Consider the following 14,161-nt stretch of genomic DNA (forward strand, 5'->3'; position numbering starts at 1 on the left):
GAATTAGAAGGGACCTCCCCAGCTCACTCACATTGTAACTGGGGAAACTGAGGGCAGAGGACAGAATTTGGTCTCAAACCTCTGAGCTCCAGGCCTTTTATCATGTACTCATCCCACCTCCACCCCCTAGTCCTTAGGAACCTAGGCCATGGGGCCTGTCAGCCAGAACTTGGGGCCTTGTTCTGCAGGGAAAGAATCTGGACTGCTGACCTTCCCAGCCCCACCAGTCACCCCAGGAAGCCCCCACCAGTCACCCCAGGAAGCCCCCACCTCAGCAGCATCTGGCAGGCTTTGCAGGAGGCGGTCTCCTCGAAGGAGAACATCTGGAAGTCGTGGCCATTGGCGGTAGCATTCTCAGGATAAATGTTGGACCTGGAGGCAGCAGAAGAAGGGAGATCAGGTCTGGTCCAAGGGATAGTGAAGGGAAAGGAGGTGGGGACCAGGAGCACAGAAGTGCCCTTAGAACTCCCCCACATATACTCACCCCACCCACAATCCCCTTCATTCAGTACCCTTCCCTCTCCCCCAACTCTCTGCCTCTCTGGGACCTTGCCAGATCCCTGTGTGGGAAGGTAAGGGGCTGTAACCCGACACCCTCGCCAGGGCAGGGAAAGGGGGGTGGTCTGGGGCCAGTCCTCACAGGGCCATCTCAAACTGCTCCATCCACTTCTTCTTCAGTTCCCTCGTCTTAAAGAAGAGCTCGTAGCCCTGGGTGCCCTGGTCCTCGATCAGGAGAAACATGTGTGTCCACTGTGGAGGCCGGGGAGAGATGTCAGGGAGAGCTCTGGCTCCTGCGCCCCCCAATAGGGTCCCAGTTCCCAGTCACTCGAACTCAGAGCCCCAGTCACACATATATGAAGGAGGTAGGGCAGTGGAGCTGCCATCTCTGGCTGAGGGCCTCTCCCCCCCACCAGGCACACAAGACCAGGAGCCCGAGCGTCCTCAGGCAAGGTACCTTCTTGTTGTCTCGTTCTCCAGAGGAATCATCTCGGACCTGGTAGTTGGGCAGGTTCACAAAGTCCTTTAAGTCATAGATGTCTCCTCGCCTTTTACAGATGAGCAGGGCTTTGTCCAGGAGGAAAGCATACCTGGAGCAGGGGACAGAAGGGTCCCTGATCCCTGAAAGGCCCCAGGAGGGTTGCCTTGCCAGCTTTCCCCATTCTTCCTCCGGTCTCTCATTCATTCATGTAACAAATGTTCATTACATACCTACATGTGCCAAGAGTCTACCAGACAAAAATGAACCGTCCCCTACCCCAAAGGAGCTTCTGTTTACTCCACTGGGGAGAAAACTACATGAACCCCAGTAATACATACAAGTACATATAGACTACCAACAGGCTAATCTGGAGGCTGGGAAGGGGACACCAGGAGCTGCAGGATAAGCCTCCAATACAGGAGTTCTGCATCTGGAGATTGCAGCCTCCAAAGATAGATCTCAAAGGGTCCATGGATTTGGACTAGGGGGGAAATGCACCTTTATTGCACTATGGTGGGTTTCCTTTGTAATCCAATGATAGCATTTACAAGCGAATCCCTAGGGGGTGTGTTATTATTACCTTTAATAAGTTATATCAATATTAATATTATTATTTATTTAATGTTTAAGATTAAATAATAATATTAATATGCTTTAATAAGAGATAGTGCTTGAGGGCCTGGGATCAAGCTGGAGGTTGCCAGAGGCAGAACTAGTACCTGTCTATCTTAGATCTCCTCTCAGACGTGGCGATCTTGAGCTCACCGTCGATCTTGGGTCGTCCATAGGGTGCCAGGTTCTTGGTCTAGGGGTGGAAGATGAAAAGGGACTGGCACTGGGGACAAAGAATCTCGCCCATCTCCCCAGCCCAGCGGCCCACAGGAGTGTCCCTTCTGTCCAGAACCGCAGTCCTCACCAAGTTCTCAATGGAGAGCTGGAAGGTGGTGATCTGCTTCAGCGTCTCATTGTCCCTCTTGACCTCATTCACACACTGGGCCAAATCCTAGAGACAAAGAAGTCAGAGCAGCCCTGAGCCAGGTGTGGGCAGGAGGGGTCCTCAGGAGGAGGAGCAGGGAGACCCCAGAACTAATAGCCAGAAGGGTCTTTCTGACAATTATCTAACTCAAGTCCTTCAGGTCACAGAAGTGGAAACTCCAGAGAGGGAAGAAATTTCAGAATCTGAGTCCATGCTCTCACTCAGGTCCCACGACTATGAATTGATTATTTTGTCAAACGAGGGGCTGCCTACCATCTGTATCTTAGGTCTGTGTGTTTCTCAAGCCTTCCCCCAATACCAGGAGCCCCTCTCCCCTCCCCTTCTCCTCCTCACCCTCATGGCATCCAGTGCCAGCCGCATATTCTCCTTCTCTAGGGCATCCGTTGTATGCTTCACCAGCTCCTGAATGAGACCAAAAGTAAGAGAGAGTTATATGTAGTCCAAGTTTTCCCAAGACAGTCCCCCCTCTTCCCACACCTTTTGCTAGAGAAGCAGATTCACACCAGATAAAGTGGGATAAATTATCTCTTTTTTGGGTGCACTCTCTCCCCCTCTCCCTCTCCCAGTCAGTCACTCCGCTGCTTTGAGCCCCCCAAGTCAACACTGGCACAGGTTCCTATGCCTCCTATCCCTCCCCAAATTGCAAGGTAGAGAACTCACCTGAAGCAGGAGATGGTACTTCAGCACCCTCTGCATGGGCACCATGAGCAGATCTCTCAGGGTGAACCGGCCATTGTTTGCTCTCTGAGAACATTCCTGGGGGGAGAAGTCAGGGAAGAGCTCACATCCCTAACCATTCTCTGGGAAGAAAGTCACGCTGGAGAGGCAGAGAGATGCGGCATCCAGATAGACAATGCTGCTCTGGGAGCCAGGGGGATGCAAATTCAGGGCTGGGCTGGAGCCAAATCAGACCCACGCCCGTCAGTAAGAAAATCTTCAGAGTAAGCATTTACAGCTGGGAAATTCCACAAATGCTACAAGTCAGGGCTTGATTTATCCATCAATTCTTGACCGTCTAGACTGGTGGTATCGGACAGAGGGCCCAGGGCTGCATGTGAAGATCCCTGGCGGCAGCACAATGGCTTAGAAAACAGCAAATTAACATAATATTGATTTTGTTAAATATTTCCCAATTACATTTTACTGGTGCAGATGTATAAGGGAGGCAGCCCACAAGAAATGCGTTTGACACCTCTGGTCTAGATGTAAAGAGATGGGAAAAGTAAATAATGCAGCTTAAATTTAAAAGCAAGACATGGGCACGGTTGATTGAGTTTTTGGCGGTGCTGGTGATGTTTGTTTTGTTTTATTTGAGAGTTGTTGAATAACTACCAGCACCCTCCTGCTGCCTGATTGCAAATATGCTGATAATAATGGCCAGCTGGGTGACTCTGGGCAAGTCACAGCTGCATCTCTCTGAGTCTCAGTAAGGCTATGAATAATGCTTGTAGTACTGACCAGGAGTAGCCACAGAGCTCTTCAAGCTCTGTTCAAGAGAGGTTCAAGAGAGATAATGTATGTAAAGCTTTTTGATAGTCTCCAGATGATATAATTTATCAGTTATTATTCCAGCTGTGTGAGCTTAGATAAGTCGCTTCCCTTCCCCTGACTCAGTTCCCACATCTGTGAAGTGGAGATAATGATATTTATCCTTCACACGGTCTATTGTGAGGAGTGGGCTTTGTAAACTCATGCGCACTGGAAGTGAAGAACTGTGACAATTATCACTACAGTGCTAGCTAGTAGAAAGAAGACTAGATCAGGAATCTAGTGAGCTCAGTTATTAATTTGATAATCGTGAGCAGGCTATTTAACTTCTTTGGGTCTGTTTCTCTATCTGTAAACTGAAGGGTTTGGACTAGATGGTCCCTCCCAGTCCCAAATTCTATTATTTATCATTTGTAGAACTTGGTAATTTCCCAAAGGTAACTCAATCCATTCTGCTGCTGCTGCTTCTGTTCAAATCTGGTGCCAGTTTATTGTCCAATTCAAATCTCTGAAATATATGATATGTATGTGTGCATATATACATGTATTTTGTGCATATACATACACCTATTCTGATAGATGAGTTCTATAGATTTTCCAACCAGCTGTATATCAATCAATCAATCAACAAACATCACCACTTACTATTTGCCAAGCATTGTGCTAAGTGATGCTGATACAAAGAGAAGCAAAAACAGTCCGTGTCATTTTCATCCATTTTGCTGGATGGATAATGAGGAAAAACTCTTTTGAATGGTTATGGATCTCATCCAGGAGACTTCATGCAATTAGCACAATGTCATCTACCAAGAGTAGCATCTACAATTCAACATCCCATAATGGAATATATCTTCAATTTGAACTCCAAGCTGGATCTCTTCTATGGTAGTTGTAAACAGCGTAGATCTTCCTCTTTTCGGTGTTGCCTTATCTTAATGATCACAAGTTGGTCAAACAAGGATATTTGTTATCATATATTTAAAAGAATCTATAATTATATTGACAGATGCATGAGATAGTTTGTTGAAGGAGAGGTATTTTATTTTATCAAATCAAGTCCATTTGTATAGTCAATAAACAATAAGGGAGATCTCTATCTTTCACTTCCTTGCATGATAGAAAAAAATGTGCTCTGTGGTGGAATTTCATATGCAAAAATCCTTCTAATTAATATTCCATCAAGGATATGCTCAATATATACACATATGCATATATATGTATATGTAATATATATACAATATCTATGCAAGTGTGTATATTGTAAGATTGATGTCTATGTGCATGCTTTATATGTAACACGTGGACATTTGCAGACATGTGTACTATGCGTACATGTGTATCACTGTATTGTGTGTGTGTGTGTGTGTGTGTCTGTGTGTATGTGTATGAGTGGATGGAAAAATAGCCTTCACTTTATTGTTCTCTCCATCATCTTTTTTTTAATGGTAATAAGGTCCAAGTTTATTTTTCTACACTATTACTATTTTTGCCCCCTTCAGAAACTTAAAATAATTAATTCTCATTGTCCCTATAATTATACCACCTCCAGTTTGGACCTCCTTTTGGAATACTTGTCCTAGTCCAGCTGATTTATCCATCTTTGTTTTTTTTAAGTGGCATTTCTTCCTTCTCTTTAAGCACTTCTGGAAATATAATTAATGCCAGTCATATTTCTACTGTCCTTGATGGTAAAAGAGTTTTGGGGTTTTTTTTAAGACCTCTTCATATCTTTTCCATCTTCCGTTTGTTGGTTATCTTCTTTCCAGCTTCATTCTTGGGATGACTTTGCTTAGTTGAGTCTCTTATTATTAAACTTTCTTTAAACTGGTTTTGCCCCTCCACTTCCCTCCTTCTGTCTAAAGTCTTTTTCTCTTGTCTTTCTAGATATTTTCATTATGGATTCAACTATCATCTTTATATAAATTATTCCCAGATATATATCGCCAGTCTTCATCTCTTTCCTTGAACTCCAATCTTATATGTCCCATTGCTTGCTCGCCATCACTTATCTCAGAACTCATTATTATTCTCCTGAAACTTCCACTCCCCTAATATCTCAATTTCTATCAAAATACCATCACTCAGTCACCCACATTAACAACTCGGTTGTTATTTTCAACTCTTCATTATCACTAATTCCCTCCAGTTATGACTTCACTTATGAAGTCATAACACTATCCCTTCCTCAACATCTCTTTCATCTACCCCTTTTTTTCCTTCTCTCTAGTCCCATTAAAATCACTAGTGAGAGCCCTCATCAGGTTTCCTTTGGACTATTATACTGACTTCTTTACTGGTCATCCTTTATCCAGGCTCTCCTCTTCTTAATCCATTCTCTACACAATTGCCAAATTAATATTTAATGTCATCTATAAACTGGATTGACTTATCAGTGAAAATTTTATTTGCCCTTAGAAGAATGGAAGCTTATTGCAAGAAAAGTTCATTTCATTCTTTGTCCTTATATCCCCAGCCTCTAGCACAGTACCTGGTACTCAATAAGCACTTAATAAATGTTGATCTATTTTCTCTAATTTTTTTTAGACACTACATCTCATAATCACCCATCATCCTTTTCCATAAGAATTTGCAAATCAGTTTATATCCTAATGTGGCATAACCTACAGATGTTATATCTTTCCTCTTGGCAAATTAGTCAAGTATTTGCTAAGGCACTTTTTAGACTCCTTTGGTTTCTTTTTTTTTTTAATGATTATTGATTGATACCAGCTAAACATCTATATGAAATTATTATAGTTTGTGTCTAGGTCCTTTCTTCCACCCATATCCCACTGTCATCATTGACTATTTGTCTGATGTAATGTAAAAAACAAGGTATCAAGATCAATTCTAATGGATGCAGCTCAATAATGAGATGACTCAGACCAGTTCCAATGATCTTGTGATGAAGAAAGCCATCTGCATCCAGAGAGAATAGTGGGAATTGAGTGTGGTTCACAACAAAGCATTTTCACCCTTTTTGTTGTTGTTTGCTTGCATCTTATTTTCTTTCTCATTTTTTCCAGTTTGATTTGATTTTTCTTGTGTAGCAAGATAATTTTATAAATATGTATGCATATATTGGATTTAACATAAATTTCTACCATGTTTAACCTATATTGGGCAACTTGCCATCTAGAGAAGGGGATAGGAGAAGGAGGGGGAATTGGAACACAAGGTTTTACAAGGGTTATTGTTGAAGACTTATCCATGCATGTTTTGAAAATAAAAAGCTTTAATAAAAAATAAGGGATCAATAAAATATTTTAAAAAGATGTTTGGCCATATCAGGTTTGAGTTGCTTTTAATGTACAGTATATCTTTTCCTCATTTCTTCCTTCTAGATCTATATGACTCTTTATCTTTGCTTTATTAAGTTGGTAGTCTGTACACAGACAACTAATAATTCAGAGATGATTCCTCATATGAGCAAAGGGCCATTTCTCTCTCTGTTAAATAAAATAAAGTGTGTTTTCTAGAATGCTATTCAATTTTTTCCAAGACCAGAGTCTTTCAATTCTTTTCCAAAAGAAAGCATTTATGATACATAGAAGAGAGGCTTCTATTGCGCCCACCTGGCACATTTTCCATCATACTTTTCCCCATCCTCAGCTACTTTCACCTTTGCATTGAAATTCCCAAGAATCAGAATATATGTTGATTTAATTTAGAAAGTTTTACTAGGTTCTTCATAAATTTTCTTTCTCTTCATTCTTGATAATAAATGTTTGTGCAGAAGCTACAGTTTTTTGATGGTGGTCCTTTTTGCAAATTCTTATCATGATTGGTGTAATACCAAATAGCTAAATGTCCCATGAAATGATGCTTCTTGTTTTCTTTTGACACACCCTTAAAACCAACTTCACCAGCTCCTTTATTTGCCTATCTTTAAAAAAAAAAAATCAAAACCTATGAGCCATCATTCCCATTCAGAGGCAACTTCCTCCTTTCTTCTGGTTTTCTCCAGGGTGAGAGTGTCAAGAAGGATATGATTCAGTACCCGTCAGTAGTATGTACCATTGTTAATCATTAGACAAGGAGCACTTTTAATTGCACCACTGGCCAAGGAAAAAGTTTATTCAGAGTATTAAAATTTTCAATTCTTGCCACATCTGCTGCCTTTCTTGGTGTGTTGCCACCATCACTGCAGAAGCAGGTGAGAAATAAGGGCCATTTTGCATTTTTGTTTCATGGGTGACCAAAACCAAAGATCCTCAGTTGTCTGGTCTTTCCAGGTCCTGCTAGATTTATCTTCAGCAAGCATACACAGTCTGAGATCACACTCACCGCCTTCTCTGAGAACTAGAACCTGACAGAATTTATGTTTTGCTGACATAACCTGGAAAGCTCCCAAGTCACCTTTACACCACAATGAAGCATCAGGAGGACTTTGAGAAAGTCCTCAGGAAAACAAAAGGCTCCATTCATTTAATACTATTGTAGTCTTCTGGTATTCTTGTACAACTGTGAGATGTGGAACACTACAATCTCTAAAGAACTGAACGTGAGTACCATCATTCCAAGGGTTATAAATAGACACATAATGGGTTCAGGCAAACTAATACATTACCAACAGAGAATTATGAAGGAAAATTGGGGTAATAGGAGTAATCGAGGAAATATATGAATGAAAAAAAAAGGATATAGTAGTGAGAATGAAGGAGAATGCAACTCTGAATTTGGAGTCAAAGGAGCCGAGTTCAAAATCTGCCTCTTCTACTTATTCCCTATATGATCATAGGTAAATGATTAAACCTATTTGGATCTCAAAACAAGGGAGTTGGATGTGCCCCCTTGTTATTCTCTTAATATCAAGGGAAACCAAGAAAGACTTCCAGAACTTTGGATGGTCCTCTTCTGGTAGACCATAGAAAGGGAAGTAACATGAAAAAGCATGAATATATAGATGAGTAGCAATCTACACTATGAGAGAGAATATTATATTGATGAAAACACAGAGCCAGTTAGGTATTTTGAGCTATTGTTGTTGCTGTTATGATTATAGTTAGATGGCGTATACTTCAATCTAATCTTATTAGATAGACAAGCACTGGTTGTTCCTTGTTGCTACCAGTGCCTCCTTTCCCATCCCACTCCAAGCCTACCAACCTCCAGCTTCATCTGCACATCCTCCCGCATACTGGCCACTCGGTCTAGGTGCTTGCTGGCTGACTCCACCTGGCTACAGTAACGGCCATACACAAGGAATCTGTAGGGGAAGAAATGGTAAATGTTTAACAACCAGCTCTCTAGGAGAGTGAAAATGTGTCCACAACATATTTTTTAAAAGTTTAATCTGTATTGTTAGCATTTTATCCATCACATTTTTAAGTCTAGACAATTAACAAAACAATAAATTAATCTTTTATTTGTAATATTTGTCAATTTCCAATGTAAATGCTCACACTGAAAACTTAACAATCAGTTCTCAAGAGTTGAATTGGTCTAGCACATCCTTGAGAAAGCAAGGGAATTTCAGTGCCTCGGCCTGAGTATCCCTTCTCCTAACCCCAAAACTCCATTGAGCTTTGGTGTACCCCCATTTGACTGTGGAGGAAGTTAAAGTCTAGGGGAAAGGGAATGATTTACCCAAACTCACACAGCCCATCAATGGGTGAGTTGGACCCAAATCTGCAGCCCTCCAGTGGCTAGTGGTCAGAGGACCCTAGAGACCACATAGTATCAGCTTGGGCAGAAGTAGACCCTCTAACCACCCTTCCGCCTTCCAGCCTCACCTCTCCTTATAGCTGATGAACACCTGATAAAGTTCTGCAGCACCACTGGCAGAAAGTGCTTCCTTCAGGTCCCTCAGGAAGCTGCTATGGACACTGAGAAGGTCCTGAGTAGAAAATACAGAATCAAAGAATCTCAGAGGTAATAAGGACTTCAGGAGTCCAAGAACTCAGATGTGTTAAACACAAGGCATAGGGCACCAGATTAATATGCAATTTAGAAATGTTTAACAAAATAAATAAAAATATAATTAAATAATATTTCATTTACAAACGAACTCCATCGACAGCTGGCAGATGGTCTCATACATGGATTGGTAGCCCCCATTTCTATCAGAGTTTGACACCATCACTCTGGTCCAATCCACACATGACCAGGACTCTCCTTCTAACATCCCTTTCAATCAACCATCCTTGATCCTTCTGAAAACTTCCATGAATGAAGAAACTTCCTACCTTTCTCTTTGATTGTTAGGAATTTGGGAGTTTTTGCCTACATCAGACCTAAATCTGTCTCTGAGCAGCTTCCACCCAATACATCTAGTTCTGCTGTTTCGGGCCAAGCAGAACTAATAATATCATCAATCAATATCTTGTTTTTATATAGCACTCTGAGGTTTGGTGAGATTTTGGCTTCTTCCACAACAGCCTTCAAATACCTGAAAACAGATACTATGCATCTCCCCACAGACTCCAATCTTCTCTTCTCTTCTCCAAGATAAATATCATGGAGACAACACTAAATTAAGACTCAGAGGAGTGAGAGAACCAGAGTTAACACCTGTCCCTTACTCCTTGTATAATCACAATTCATTTATTCTCTCTAGATACAAGTTTAGCATCTACAAAATGAAGGATTTGAACTACATGACCTCCAAAATCCCTTCTCAACTTTAAATCAGTGATCTTGTTATTTCCTTAATCAGCCTGAAATTGTCTGATGTCCAGATCCCTTGCTCTCCTGGTGGCCCTGCTCTGGAATTATTCCAGTTTGTTAATATCTTTCCTAAAAATGAGACACCCAGAATGGAACACAGAATTCCAGATGTAATGTGATCTGACAGTGTACAGTCCAGAAAGACCAATACCTCCCTTCTTCTAGACACTTCTGCCTCTCTTAATGAATATAAATATAGTGAAGCTAAATAAATAAATTGGGAAGAACTATGTTGCTTTGTACATTGAGCTTACCATTCACTAAAATACCTAAGTCTTTTTCACATAAATTATAGTTGAGCAGTTTGTTTTTTGAACCTCAACTAAATAGCTTTACATTTTGCATAAACTGTACTTGAGCAGTTTGTTTTTGAACCCCAACTAGAGAGCTTTTCATGTATCTTCATTAAATAGATGTGGGGTAGGGGGTGGGTAGAGGACTGATCTTGAGCTATGAAGGCTTCCTTAGGAACAGGTAAAACCCAGGACAGAAAAAAATCATGAGAAGAAGCAAAGTATCCCAGTGGATAGAGCCCTATACTTGGAGTCTAGAAAACATAAGTAAAAGACCTACCCTCAGATACTATTTAACCCTAAGAAAGTTACTTAATTGCTGTTTGCCTCAGTTTCATCATATATAAAAGGGGAGTAATAAGAGTATCTCCTTCCCAAAGTAGTCAAGAGGATAAAATGACCTAATATTTATAAAAATGCTTGGCACAGTACCTGGCACATAGTAACTATTTAATATGTAATTATTTAATTAATATTATTTAATAATATTTAAAATTATGATTGCTTATTTTAAAAATGCTTATTAAATCTAAATCTAAAATCATTGGCAACCTTCTTATAGGGCCCGGATTTATAGTTACTTTGATGTGGTGTCCCTCAAAAGGAACTTACAGCCACATCCACCACATATATAGATGACCAAGTCATATATTCCCTTATAGAGAAGAGGGGCCCTTAACATCAAAAAATTTCTATGTCCCTCTGAGCCCAGAGCAACCTCTTTCCAGACCTAAGAACTATTCTCAGTCCTTCAGGAACCAGGGACAGGAACAAAATGATTTGGGATTTCTCAGAAGCATTTAATACCCAGAGGAAAGCAGAAAATACTCCTTTTCTATTCTCATCCTTCTCTTGGACCTGTAAGCAGAACTATTCCAGTCTCCCTGCCTCTTGCCGATTGCTTGGCTTATATTTTATTTGTCCCCAATTTTTTGCCTTCGCCACATAGTAGGGCAGGGACTTTTTTGGAGGCCATCAGGGTGAAGTGACTTGCCCAGAGTCATCACACAACTAGTAAGTGTCTGAGCCCAGATTTTAACTCAGGTTCTCCTGATTCCAGGACTGATGTTCTATTCACTGCACCACTTAGTAGACATTTAATAATTTTTTGTTGACTTGGTTTGATCCTATAAGGTAGATTTTTTTCTCTTTTTAATTTTTTTTATCTTTTACTTTATTTTTCTTGAGGATTTTTTTAAGGGTAGGGTTTCCTTTCACAACATGACTTTTATGGAAATGTTTTGCATAACTTCATATGTGGTTTCTTAATGGGGGCTGGGGTTGGGGATAAGGGAAAGAATCTGAAACCCCAAAAAAATTTTTTTAAGAAATGCAAAAAATCATTTTAAATATAACTGGAGAGAAATACTAAATAAATAATTGGAAATAAAAAATTTAACAATAAAAGTAAAAAACAAAAAAACTGAAGGGGGGAAGAAATAAGGCTTTTATCAGAAATACTGGCTGAAAAAAAATTTATTCTAGCTTTCTGCTTCCCATTTAATCTTGGCTACATCAGTTTTACTTGTACAAAAACTTTTTAATTTAACGTAATCAAAATTACTCATTTGGCATTTCATAATGTTGTCTAGTGATTCTTTGGTCACAAATTCCTCCCTTCTACACAGATCTGAAAGGTGGACTATCCCTTGCTCTCCTAATTTGCTTATAATATCATCCTTTATTGAACCCATTTTGACCTTATCTTGGAATAGAGTATTAGGTAGTGGTCAGTGCCTAGTTTCTGTCATACCATTTTTCAATTTTCCCAGCAATTTTTGTCAAATAGTGAACTTTTATCCCAGAAGCTTAAGTCTTTGTATTTATTAATACCAGATTATTATAGTCATTGACTATTATGTCTTGTGAACATAACCTATTCCACTGATCCACTATTCTATTTCTTAGTCAGTTCCAAATAGTTTTGATGATTGCCACTTCATAGCAGAGTTTTAGGTCTGGTCACTATAAAATAGGCTGCCACTTTATAACGGAGTTTTAGGTCTGGTAAGGCTAGGTTACTATAGGATAGATATTACAGGTATTGTATTTTATAGGTTGATAAATGAGGCTCGGAGATCCCAAGTGACTTGCTCAAGATTATACAGCCTGTTACTGTCCATGAGAGACAGGACTGTGAGACCAGTACTCCGGACACTTTGTCATGATGAATTTGGGATAGAAAGAATGAACACGTGAATGGATAAAGGGAGAATGGGACAGAAAAGTTGGATTGGAGGGCCTTGGTAGGACTTTAAGAAAGGAAGGGCTAAGCTCACCTCCAAGTTGATAAAGATGATCTCAATGTCTTCTGGTCTTAGGAATCGCTGCAGAGGCTTCAGGAAGTGCTAGAGGTTGGAGAAGAGAGAAATGAGCTTGAAGAAAAGGAAAGGGTCCCCCAGCCAGGTCACAAGACATGCCCTAGGCCGGCTGCCCACCTGCTGGATTGAGCTGAGAGTGTCAGTATATTTCTCTTCTGTCTGCTGGATCTCCCGCAGACAACAGGCCTTCTTGTCCAGCTCGGTCATCTTTGGCTGAGAAAAACAGGAGGGACACATACATTTTAGAGGTCCTCGTAGGAACAGCCCCAGGGGTCATTCATCAGCCCCTTCCCATACCCAGGATCATCACCACAATCTTCCCCAACTTACCATCATGGGTGCGGGTTCTGTTCGCATGAGATCTTCATAGATCTCATCCCCCTCTGCTTCCTCATTCTCCACACAGTCATACAGGTCCTCATCTTCCTCCACGGTATCACTTAGGAGAAGGCATGCTCATCATACATTATACCCCCTTTTCTCTGGTGCCCAAAGCCTAGGAATTAAAATGGTCCCACCAAAATACCTCCTCTGGGAAGCCTCCCTTGATTACTGGCAGCTCCATCTCTGGCTTTCTCCTGTGCTTTTCAGCCCCCCCCCCCCCCCAGCCCAAAGATAAAGCTGTTCCTGCTCTCCCTCTTTCTGTCAAAAAATAGAAAGAAGCCTCATCTCCAGCTTCTGAAAAAGCTTCCAGGTTTCTGATCCATCTCCAAGAGGGGGTCACTCACTCAATCTGATCTGACAGTCCACTGTAAATATCATCATCCCCAAAGTTGTCTTCATCTGTGGGGAAGGGCCTGGAGGAGAGAGACAGAATTGGGAAGAGAAGGATGGGGAACCTTTCCTGGGCAGTGAACTGGCATTTTGAGCCCTTCTCAGGGCTCATCATCATTATTACTCACATTTATAGGCATTGTAAAGTGTGGTAAAAATCCTGTGTGTACATTGGTCTCCACCACACGACAAGAAGAAAGCAGTCAGAGGAACAAAAATGGAGGGCTAGGTAATGGGGGAGGGGGCAAGAGGAGGGAGCTAGAAGCACAGAAAGTACAAGAAAAAAACTCACATGATCCCCTTGTTCTGGGCAATTGTTGTCCATGATAGAGCCGACAAGGTATAGATTACCTGAACATGAAAAAAGACTCAGAAATTGGGGCCAAAGTGGTAACCATCCTTTGCATGGCATCATGAATTCAGATAAACCTGAGTTTAAGCCCAGGCTCCCCTAGAACCTTAATTTCAGTACTCCAATATTCTGATCTTTGTAAATCCCAGAATTTCAGCTCCTTAGCCTTGGGAGTATAAAACTTAGTAGTTTTATACTCACAAGATACCAAGAGCCTGGGATTTAAAAACTCTATGAATTTGGGTATTCAGTGTTCCAGGACTTCGAGGTTCTAAGCTTCCAGGACTG

The 14,161-nt window shown here is 41.0% G+C and overlaps 1 protein-coding gene across 2 annotated transcripts in view; it reads right to left on the reverse strand.

The window, feature by feature from the left end:
• Positions 1 to 14,161, reverse strand: part of VAV1 (vav guanine nucleotide exchange factor 1) — a 35,305-nt gene that overhangs the window by 7,737 nt on the left and 13,407 nt on the right. For both annotated transcript variants that reach the window (XM_012542073.3, XM_031947722.1), the window contains exons 3-16: positions 13,814 to 13,872; positions 13,476 to 13,544; positions 13,078 to 13,186; positions 12,865 to 12,960; positions 12,706 to 12,774; positions 9,200 to 9,303; positions 8,574 to 8,673; positions 2,637 to 2,732; positions 2,310 to 2,378; positions 1,896 to 1,982; positions 1,699 to 1,784; positions 956 to 1,088; positions 641 to 750; positions 271 to 372 (exon numbers count right to left, since the gene is read on the reverse strand). In XM_012542073.3, coding sequence (XP_012397527.1) covers positions 271 to 372; positions 641 to 750; positions 956 to 1,088; positions 1,699 to 1,784; positions 1,896 to 1,982; positions 2,310 to 2,378; positions 2,637 to 2,732; positions 8,574 to 8,673; positions 9,200 to 9,303; positions 12,706 to 12,774; positions 12,865 to 12,960; positions 13,078 to 13,186; positions 13,476 to 13,544; positions 13,814 to 13,872 — 1,289 coding nt within the window. The remainder of the gene's footprint in view (positions 1 to 270; positions 373 to 640; positions 751 to 955; positions 1,089 to 1,698; positions 1,785 to 1,895; positions 1,983 to 2,309; positions 2,379 to 2,636; positions 2,733 to 8,573; positions 8,674 to 9,199; positions 9,304 to 12,705; positions 12,775 to 12,864; positions 12,961 to 13,077; positions 13,187 to 13,475; positions 13,545 to 13,813; positions 13,873 to 14,161) is intronic.

Source organism: Sarcophilus harrisii, chromosome 1, assembly GCF_902635505.1.
Source record: "Sarcophilus harrisii chromosome 1, mSarHar1.11, whole genome shotgun sequence".
Lineage (NCBI taxonomy): Eukaryota > Metazoa > Chordata > Mammalia > Dasyuromorphia > Dasyuridae > Sarcophilus > Sarcophilus harrisii.